The sequence below is a fragment of the Grammomys surdaster genome, unplaced genomic scaffold (assembly GCF_004785775.1).
Source record: "Grammomys surdaster isolate TR1022 unplaced genomic scaffold, NIH_TR_1.0 224, whole genome shotgun sequence".
Classification (NCBI taxonomy): Eukaryota; Metazoa; Chordata; class Mammalia; order Rodentia; family Muridae; genus Grammomys; species Grammomys surdaster.
The window spans coordinates 7,921,940-7,933,093 of record NW_021604669.1 but is presented as its reverse complement, the minus strand read 5'-3'; the positions used below and the strand labels follow the sequence as shown (position 1 = coordinate 7,933,093).

At 40.8% G+C, this 11,154-nt stretch overlaps 1 protein-coding gene across 1 annotated transcript in view; it reads right to left on the bottom strand.

Moving 5' to 3' along the window:
* Lrrc6 (leucine rich repeat containing 6) overlaps positions 1-5,781 on the bottom strand; it is an 89,429-nt gene extending 83,648 nt beyond the window's left edge. Inside the window, exon 1 of the mRNA XM_028773291.1 lies at positions 5,650-5,781. Coding sequence (XP_028629124.1) covers positions 5,650-5,659 — 10 coding nt within the window. The 5' untranslated portion in view covers positions 5,660-5,781. The remainder of the gene's footprint in view (positions 1-5,649) is intronic.
* Between the last annotated feature and the right edge of the window lie 5,373 nt (positions 5,782-11,154).

The window sequence follows — 11,154 nt, the reverse complement described above, 5'->3', positions numbered from 1 at the left end:
CTCAAGATGCATTAAAGCTTATACTGCAGAAGGATCCTGAGTGTGCCGCGTCTTTCCTGCTGGCGGGAGGTTGCGCGGGACAATTTTTATGTATTAATTGGGAATTTCATACATTTTATAATTTATTTTGATTATACCCATCCACCACTACCTCTAAGTCTTCCCAGTAGCACCACTCTATAGTCCTTGAAATATAATGCCCTCTTATTTTGTTGTTAATAAACACCCTGCATCCAATTAGTGCTACACACATGTGCATGGGGTGGGGGCATCTAGTGGGGCATCCAAGGCTCAGGATACATCACGGAAGAGGAGGCAGACTGACTGTAAGAGCTGTAGCTGGTAGATGAGAAGGAAAGCTGTAAAATGTTGACTTCTGGACATGATAAGGTCGTTGTGCTCATCACCTAAAGCAGTTGTGACCTCCTGCACAGGATCAAGCCAGTCAAAATACTGAACAGGTTCATAATAGGCCAACTGCTACATGGCCTACTGTCTTCTGGCTCTCAGGAAACTGTTACATAATACTGTCTTACCTGTAATGGCAAATATTAGTGCGAAACCTAGATTCAGCCCCTGAGAAGAGATGTAAAGAATTTCTATGTGGCGAATGGAGAAGATAGTGTTTTATCCTTTTAAATGTGAAGGAATTTTGCAATTTTACATTCAACCTAGATTTTTTTCCATGTGCAAATGTCTTGATATTGATGAGAAAAGGTAAAAAATTTAAAAAGTGAAAACAGTACTAAGTGGAAAGCTATAATTTACAGAAACAGGAATACGATGTTCTGTTCCTTTACTATTTGCATCTATTGTATTGCTAGACCCTCAACCTAGAACTGACCTTAATATATGCATGTAATTAAAATGGTGTAAAAGCAAAAAGGAGGAGGGGGATGGGATGGGGGTTATAGGGAGGGGAAATAGAGAAAGGGGATGACATTGGAAATGTAAATTAATAAAATATCCAATAAAAAAAAGAAAAAAAAAGGAATAGGATGTTTTTCACTTGCCAATGCTCAAAACATACCACTTGGATTTTTGTTATTGTTGTTATTGGTGGTAGTTTTTTGTTTGTTTTTGTTTTGAGACAGGGTTTTGCTGTGCAGTTTCCCTGGCTGTTCTGGAACTTGCTTTGTAGACCTGGCTGGCATTGAATTTACCGAAACCTATGTGCCTCTACCTCTTTGCCCAGCTTCCTGAATGCCAGAATTTAAGGCATGTGACACCACAGGCAGCCATGGCACCTAGCTTTAATCGTGCATTCTTTATCTCCAAGCAACACTGCCCACCTTCAGAAAGTCCTACACCAGAAATATAGTACTGTGTTTACGTGAGCTCATTCGAGGACCTAAAAATTCCTCGGTAGCACTGACAACCTCACCGTGCAACAGTTTCAAGAGCAACAGTGCTGCATCATGTATTGGATAGTATAGAGACCATGCCACATGAAATGCTGCTTCTGCTTTCTCAATCAGAAATTCAGAAAACCACAAGTAACAAACCAGAAACCTCCGATGGAACTTAAACATGGCCTACTGGAAGGTGGTCCTCACTGATGCTTGCATTCCTGCAGGAAAGAGGGAACACTGAAAGATATTGACAGCTCTAAATACTTACATCATTAAAGCAGGGCACCGAAGAATTCCAAGGTTGAATTAATACTGATTATCCAGACTGGGCCTCTTAAATCTTTATCATGTATCTGCAAAATGACCTTGGGCAGCCTGAGTAGATGGCTTAGTGGGTAAAGCACATAATATGGAAACATGAGGATGTGAACTAGAATCCCCAGAACTCAAATGAAATAGCACATGTCTGCAATCAGTGTTCCTAAAGGAAGATGGGGCATGCAGACAAGAGGAGCCTTGGAAACTCACAGATCAGTTGGCCTGACAAACAACAAGGACACCCTGTCTTCCACAAAGGGGAAGGTGAGGAGCAAACTCTGAGGCTGATCTTTGACCTGAACATGCTAGGGCATACACATATGAAAACACATACACATGAACACATCACAAGGACACACACAGACACATAGACACACACATACACACACACACACACACACACACACACACGACCTGACTGGGGTACAGTGTGAAACAGAATAAAGCTTCTGAGCTACGAAAGCATGTCTTAACATGTTTACTTATGCAAATGTTTTCAAGATACTCAGTAAAATTTGACAAAACTCCAAAGCCAAAACAATTTAGTACTTGTTCTTTTAGGATTTGTTTGCTCTCCTGATTTAGTGTCTCACATTGCAGCCGAAGCTGCCTGACATTTATTATGTAGTACTGGCTATCCGAGATCTCATGACAATCCTTCCATAAGCCTCAGCTTCTCAAGTAAAGTCCAGGATTCTAAGAATGAACTATCACATCCTGGTCATTCCTTTATGTTTTTTATCGTGTTTTGAAAATAGCTCTGTCTTTCTTGCTGGACTAAACAAAAATCAACCAATATGTTCACAGCAGACTTCACAGATTTTTCAAACATCTTGAAACACATTGCAAATACACACGTGTGCATACATGTATATATACATATATACATGACATTAAAGATACTTAATAGAAACATGGAATTACAAATAAGTAGTTTGCCTCATAGTATCTAATTATTTTTCTATTAGGATTTTCAAGATAACACATGTGCTTTTTCTTACAGACTTAACAAGCATCAGGATCCATACTGATTCCTAATCCAATGATACCATTAAGGACTGTTGATACGACTGTTGTATTTAAAAAGCACCAAGAACCATGGCAGGAGAACTCAGAAAATGTGGGTTGAGCTACTGAGTCAAAGAAGGGAGGTCAGAAGAGACTACATGGATGAGAGACCTGAACCTTGAAGTGTGTGTAGATGTTTGCCAGACAAGCAAATTAGTAAAGGGGACCAGGCCATCTTGGATAATACAATGTGTTGCCTGGTTTCCCCTTCATCCTCTTCTAAATTAACAGATGAATTCCATCAGCAGCCAGGAACTCTGCTGGTCCTCAGTTGTTCACGTTCCTTCAAGTTGCCTCACCTCCTGACCCAGCTAATGTCTGTTCACAAAAGTCCATAAGTGGATGAGATTGGTAAGGGCTGTTGAGGCACAGTCTTTTATCTCAGTGTGAGAAATTCAGAAGGTCCACTGCAAGTCTGAAGCCCCTGGGGTTGACTATCGGAGACTTCTTTTGTCCACCTTGCTCAATCTTTCTTTGACTCCCTACCCTAAGAATTTCTCAGAGTAAATCTCTAGCATACTAAGTGTGAGAAGCTTATTTCTAGGGAAGCCAAATCTGGAAGTAATGATAGCCATAGTGGCCCATGAAATCATATGCTAGCTAAAATGCAGGTTTGAATTCAAATCTACTGCCAGAATGGCAACATGGACACTGGTACTGGCATTCAGTGGTACACAGGCAGTGTTGGGCTCACCGATGCTGTGCATTTGTGAAGCTCTCTCTGGTGTTGAACAGTGGGGGAATTCAATGAAACAAAATGCCATAGTGAGTGTGACCTCTCAGGCATGTCATTTAAAGGCCAGTTCCATGTAAGTGTTCTGACTAAACACAGCTGCCATGGAAAGGATAAGAAATCCAAATGGACTATTAAAAGCTAAGTGTGGAGACCAGGAGAAGGAATTGGATGTATATAGGAGGTTTTTATCTTGAAACAATAGGTCCAGGAAAGCTGAGTACCAGAATCAGGCTAAAACATAAGAGCAACAGAGATTCCAGAAGTGATGGGTCCTGTTTAGAACTCACATTCCCAAACTACTACACCAACTAAACTCTATACTATAGATATATGATTAAATATATATATATATATGTATATATATAATAATATACATGCATTATATAATTTATAATATATACATGTGTGTGTGTGTGTGTTATTTATAAAACATCAGAAACAAAAAGAAGCAAATTTGTGTTTTGAGCAGAATGGCTTCATTGGAGACACTGTTAAGACATGTCTGGGAGGAAAATTTATAGCATTGAGCATCCATAGTCAGAAAGATATAGAGCAGAGACGTGACATCAGCTTCCACTTTAAGGTACATGGAAAGGAGAAATCAAATTCAAAATAGAATAAAGTAAGTAATAAAGATTCTAACAGTAATCAAATGACAAATCATGAAAAATTAGGAAAAATAAAAGCTGATGAGTTAAGACAATGAAATTTGTAAACTTTATTCTGACTTAACAGAAAAAGGGATGGAATAAATTGCCAATTTTTGTAATAGGAGATAATATACCTACTGTACAAACATTAAAGTACGTAGACAATATTACATATATACACATATATATAGTATATATATTATACAATCTACTAAACAAACATTAAAAGTTACAGCAAATATTATAAATATTATGTGCATCCCCTAAAAATTAATGAACATATGTTAATTATTTGATAAAATGAAAACTACCAAGCTCATTAAAAATACAAGGGTAGATTAAGGAGCTGTCAGTCATCTCAAGAAGCTAGCTGTGGAGTAACAAGCCTTCTAGCAAAGAGAATTTAGACACAGATGTTTCCACAGATAAACCATACCAACCATTTAAGGAAACATAGCTTTACCATAAACTCTTCTAGAAAACTGAAGACATTTTAGCAAGCAGAAAGCTGTTCAAGGAAGAGCAGGGGTGTCCAAATTTGTTTTTGTTGCTGTGAATAAACACCATGACCAAAACTAACCTGAAGAGGAAAGGGTTATTTCACCTTATAACTCCCAGATCATGATCTGTCACTGGGAGAAATCAGAACAGAAGCTTGACGCAGGAATCTTGAGGTTGAAACTAAAACAGAAGCCATGGGGGAATGATGCTTGCAGTCTTGCTCTCCATGGCCTGCCTGCTCAGTTTGCTTTCTTGTACAACTCAAAACTCCCAGACTACAGGTGGTATCATCCACAGTGGGCCAAGCCTTCCCACATCAAACATTAATCAAGAAAATACCTTCACAGACTTGCCTATAGACCAATCGGATAAACACAACTCCTTAATTGAGATTCTGTCTTCTCAGAGGACTCTAGCTTGCATTAAGTTGACATAAACTAATCATCGCACAGAGGAGAGTTTCAGAGCAAAGCCATAGGGCTCTTAGGATGGCCCTAGAGAAGGGTGTGTATCAAACCACGGCCCTGAAATTGTTGTCCTCCGTTAGGCAGCAGTATCTTATTCGGTGGCAAACAGAAGGACTTCACAGCCTAACCAGTCATGTGCTAAGGCTGAGCCACCAGGTCTTCCTGAATCCCCTGTCTCCCTGGAACCCACTTTATAGACTGGCTAGCTGCTGGCCAGTGGCAAGTGGAGAATATGGCAGGTACTTGAGAGGACATAAGGAACCTGAGGGGACCTGAAGAAACCTGACGAGACTTAAGGGACTTGAAGGGACCCAAGAACTCCTGAAAGAATTTAAGGGAACCTATAGGATAATGAGAAGTCATGGTGGGACTTCAGGGGTCTTAAGCAGACCCAAAGAGACCTAAGGGATCTCTAGAGGATCTTAGGGATACTGGGCAGACATCAGAGAGCCTGGAGCAGCTGAGGCACCTGAGGGCTGGTCTTGCGGTAGGAGGAGGGGGAAATGGCTGGCAATAGGGAGAGGGTGCTAAGCTAACCGAGGGTGAGGGTCGCTTACTTCGGCCCATGGCGCTTTTTTGGATCTCTGGTCAGGGAAACAAGGAAACCGGCAGGATTCCCCTCCGCCCTCGCAGCTGTGCCTCTGAGAGTGTAGGGACGCAACTAGGGAGTCATGGCAACGGGATTCTATGGCAGCCGCAGGAGGTCAAGTGGCGTTGGGTTTCCTGACTTCCGGAAGAGAGGCGGTAAGAATAGCAGCGGCCAGCTCCTCTGGGCGACCTAATCCTGTTCCCTGTCCCCACCTGTGGCTTTCCTTGGAGCGCTATTCTCTCACTAAGTCAGTTGCCCTCCCAGATCAAAGAATCTGGGGAGCTCTTACTTCCTAATGGGGCCTTTCCCTGTACATATTTTCTGCCTGGTTTCTACTTATTCTCAATTTTCTTTGACTTGTGAAAAGCCACGACGATTTGATTTGGCTCCCACTCTGTTTACTAGAGTTGTGATCTTAAACATCTTTAGCATCCATCCCCGTGTCTATAAGACAAATAATAAGCTGAACACAAACAAACAAAACTTTATGGAACTTAAATAATATGTCTGAACCGAAAGACTTTTAATTTGTTTTTCTTTTTAAACTATTGTTTAAGAATTTAGGACTTTTTTTTTTAAAGCAGGCTCATTATAGATTAGTTGTTACCGTTCAATTACTACCTTTTAAATCATAGCTCTACATTCACTCACTTCCTACAATTATATTTTTTAAACACACTACCCAATTATTCTGTCCCACTCCCCCTACACAGCACCCTTTTAATTGTAACGCCTAGGAGTGTCCTTTCTTCGCTCACAATGCATGCCTGGTATTTCCCCTGGACTCATTTTACAAGTGTTGAAAGGCTCTAAATTGGATAAGATTAACCATCCCTCCTCAAACATTCAGATAATATTTAATGTGTCACAACTTAGTAAATGAATGGAGGCATGCCATAGTTGCAAACGTAAATGGTAAATGCAACTCTCCATTTACCTTAAAATATGCAATTTGTAAAAGGTTAAAAAAAAAACATTGTAATCACAGTAAACCAATACAGTGCATTGTTCTTGATATGTGTATTCTGTATGCATTTTAAAAAGATTTATTGAACATTGCTAAGTGCAAAGAAATTTATGATTTCAAGAGGTGCCTATTCAGTGTTATCGGTGGTTGTCATGAGATGGGGTTATGGATGTGTCAGACAAGAAACTCAACAGATGTTGCATGGAGAAGGGCAGGTGATGGTCATTGGTTTGATCTGGGTCGAATTGCACAGAGGAGTTTTGAACAGTAATCCTGAAAGAGTAGATAAGAAATAGTGCACCTTAATAGCCAAGCCTAAAGAACTGAACCAGAATGGTAGGATTTTAGGCACCATGTCTTTTTAGTGGGAAAAGTACTTTGGAATTCAGGAGATGGCCAATGGCACTCAGAATAAATTTAGGTGACATGTACTATCTCTTTGTACAAAACTGAATGCCCAATTCTCCATTCCCTGGAGATTTTTGTTGTTGGTTTTTTGTTTTCTGTTTTTTTTTTTTTTAATCAGAACAATGTAGTACAGTTGTCGTTAGACATAGGATTCAAACCTACATGCTTATCTCTACCTCGCACCGGTCAGATGACTCCATCTCTGAGAGTTACACCTTCCCCATTTCCACTGGACGACAGACAGCACTGGCAACATCTCTGGCTGTGCCTCTAGTACTAAAGTCAGGTTACTCACGGAAATCAAGTGCCAAGAGCAGCAAAAGCCTGAAAAATTACCTCTGCTTGAACTTAGGAGTTTTGATTGCAGGGTTTTATAGAAGCTAAAAGGATCTAGCTTCTCAGAAGAAGCTGGTACCCACGTATTTCGGGTAGGAAAGTGAATTTCTAAGGTAATAAAAGCATGAGATGAGGCTCATGATAGAGGATTCCAGGACTCTAGAACAACAGTTCTCAACTTTCCTAATGCTGCAGTACTTTAGTACAGTTCCTTATGTTATGTTCCAACTATAAGCTGATATGCAAGGTCTCTGATACGGTACCCCTGTAGGGGTCAAGACCCACAGGTTGTGAACCACTGCTCTAGAAGTTTCTCAAGAGCTTTGGTAATTTAGGTGTCTGTTATGTTAGCTCTGAGCTTCTATTCTCACCCTTACTTACACCCACTCACTATGATCTTTCCAAAGCCCTGAAGCCCTCTACTTGTCACAGAGGCTGATGTGTTTTGATTCTCTTGGGAGCATATGTTAGAAGTTAATCTCCAATGTAAACAGTATTAAGAGGTGTGGCCTTTAGAAGGTGACTATACCAAGGAGACAAACTAGGTGCACTCTGACAATTTGACAGAGGCATTTCTCCCCCTCCCATCCCTTCTATCACTTCTACTGCCCAAGAACACATGATGTCCCCTACAAGAGGACATGGTGACAATAGGGCCTTGGAATTGTCCTGTGAACTCTGATGTCTGTGGGACTGAATTATTTCATTCCTTCATTCATAAGCAATCAAAAGCTTTAGTATCTACCCTGGTTTAAAATCTTTTAGATGTTTTAAGCATTGTGTGCCCAACCTTGCCTACATACTTTGAGATCGCTAACTTAGTCATTCTCTCAAAGGCCACCAGATGTAGGACATGCTATTAATAGCACATAACAGGCAAAGAAGTAGTGTCCCAGTGAAATACTACTGGAACAAAGTGAACTAGAATTTTGCATGCAAACCTGAATCCCATGTTCCATCACATTCTAGACAGAAACCTACTTGAGAGAGTTCTCTTTCTCGTGCTTTGTTTCTACTTTTGAGTCCTAGCTCTCTGCACAGGCACTGATACTTGGGTGTCTAATAAATATTTTCTAAGTGAGTGAATAAATGAGTTCATGGGGCAGTCTATCCAAAAGTTCTGCTGTATCTTGTGTAATGACCATGTGTGTGGGTTTGGTAGGATCATCACTCAGGTGTCCTTGTCAGGAGAAGATGGACCAGGAAGATTGTCAGACAGTTTCTCATCTTGGGACATGTGCAATACAATCTAGGATGAGAGCTGTTCCATGGGCAGGGGTTTGACAGATTGCCTCTGCCTTGTGGCACACCTATGAAACCAGGGTTATTTTTGTTCTTTGTTATAGGTTAGGCTAGGCTGCATGCCTTGCCTCTCCTTAGCTGGCATCCCAGCACTGCATTTTTCAGAAACAGAGGACCCTGGAGGTATGAGGACATTGTACAATATGCTATGGTTGTTAAAAAGTTCACTAACAATGGGGAACTTGGGAAATGGCATGGCAACTCTGCGTGAAGTCATTTTCTTCAAAGTGAATGAAGTAGTTTAAGCAGTCGGAATGAGTGTCTGCTTACACAAATCCTGATTTACATAGACTCATTTCAATGACTGCTGCAAACATAGCAGGATGAGCTGTGCTTTCCATGCAAACCACTGCAGCATTTTGTGTCTATAAAGTAAATGAAACAGACCTTGAGGAGCGGTTTTGTTTTAACATTCCAGTAACAGCAAAATAGACCTCCTACTTCTTTGCTTTTCCTTTTGGGGCTGCATCAATTTCAAGGACCCTGGCCTAAAGAGATTATGTGGCTCTTATTTTCCATTGTTGCATAAAGTTTAGTGCTTTCATAATGTGTAGTCAATGCGGTGACCATTGTATTTGGTATGAATTGTCCTTCAAGAGGATTTCTTTATTGCAACATCAATTTCTTCACTGTAAGTTCCTGAGGTTACACAGATTCCTTCCTTTTCTTCTTCCTCCCTTCCTTCATCTCTTCTCTTTTCTGTCACTTCTTTAATTCCTTTCTTTATTCCTTTCAATCTTCCCTAGATGAGGCCTTGTGGGAGATGATGGACATGATTCATGTAAAACTCTTATAGGTGCTAACCTGAAGTCTGTGCTGCATTGTACTCTAGACTGAAAGACGCTGGAGGACAAGAAGGGAGGAGGTTTTTGTGTTTTGTTTTGTTTTAATTATTCTCCTCCTCTTCCTTCTCTTTCTTGTCCTGATCCTTTTCCCCGTTCTTCTCCTTTTCTTCTTTATCCTTTTTGAAAGAGTGTCAAGTAATCCAGGCTGGCCTTAATTTCTCTATATAGCTGAGGATGAACTTGAGTTTCTGATTTCCCTGCCTCTACCAGCTCAGAGCTAGGAATATATGGTATACCACCATGCCCTAATTGTATAGCACTAGAGGTCTGAACTCTAAACTCAAGCATACTAGGCAAGCACTCTACAAGATGAGTCATACCCCTAAACCTACATCATCGTTGCTTGCCCAGGCACCTAGCACGCCATGTTCCTTTCAAGGTCTCCTGTCTCTGATGGTACTCCTGTGCAGGCTTCATTCACTCCTCTCAGCTCCATCCCCTAGTGCCTCTGGGAAAAGATAGGTACTTGGAGTTTCTGGCTCCTCCCATCCTCAGTGGGTAGATTCTTCATATTCTTCTGAGCAGATAGTCATTTATGCCATGTAGAATCTTGTTCCTGTTGATCATGACTCATAGTTGTAGTCCATATTTGTCATGTTTTGGTATCTGATACTTTCCTGAGTCCTGTGACAAGGCAATCTCATGTGGTAGGTTGGTTGGAGTTTTCTTGTTGTTTGTTTTTTGTTTTGTTGTTTTTGTTTTTTGATGTAAAAGCTAAAGTCATTCTTGTTTTTCTTTCAATCCTGAAAAACCAGCCAGTGTTGGAGACTCATGTGAGCCTTTACTGGAAGGAGCACTCACAGAGTTCCTTTACTGGAAGGAACACTGGGGTAACCTGTACGCTTGGTGTCTTGGGCAGACTGTTTTATCATAGAAAATGGCTGCTGTCATGTCAGGCTGTCGATCCTATCTCCTGCTTTGCAGCATCCACTATCTAGTTCCTGATGTTGCAAATCCCTTGCCTCTGTTGTGCATCTTACAAGAGCAAGTACAAAATTCCCCATAACTTTCTTTAATTATGACACTTTAAGCAACTTTAGGCTGTGGGTTTCAAAACTACCCTCAAATTCAGAGCTTTTCTGAAAGGACTCACAGATTTTTACCGAAAGCTGTTAGACTCTCAGATATAGTTTCACATAGGAAGAGTGTAGATAGAGATCTAGTGAAAGAGGCCTTGGTACAGAGGGCAGGACTTCCTGCTGTTCTCCCTTGTGGTAAGGGATATACTACTCTCCGAATAGCTGTGTTTAGAGTAATGCATTCCAAGCTGGAAGGTTGAATTGAGCTTTGGTGTCAGGACATTTTTATCTGTGTTCCACCACACGGGAGTGATTCATTGACCTTGTGGTTAATCTTGGCCTTCAGATCAACTGATATCATGTGACTCAGAGGTTTTAGCTCTAACCCCGAGTATAAAGTTGGTATATCTGATGTGGAAATTCTTCACCCCCAAACTACGTGGGTACAATCAGCTCCCTCCATAATTCATTTTGTCAGAGTAATCATTTAATTCAGGGTCCCCAAATGAAGACAGGAAGAAATTACTTCTAACACTGAGGACACATGTCAGCCCTCTCTTTCATCAAACCAAATACTTCAGTGTATCTCTCCCTCA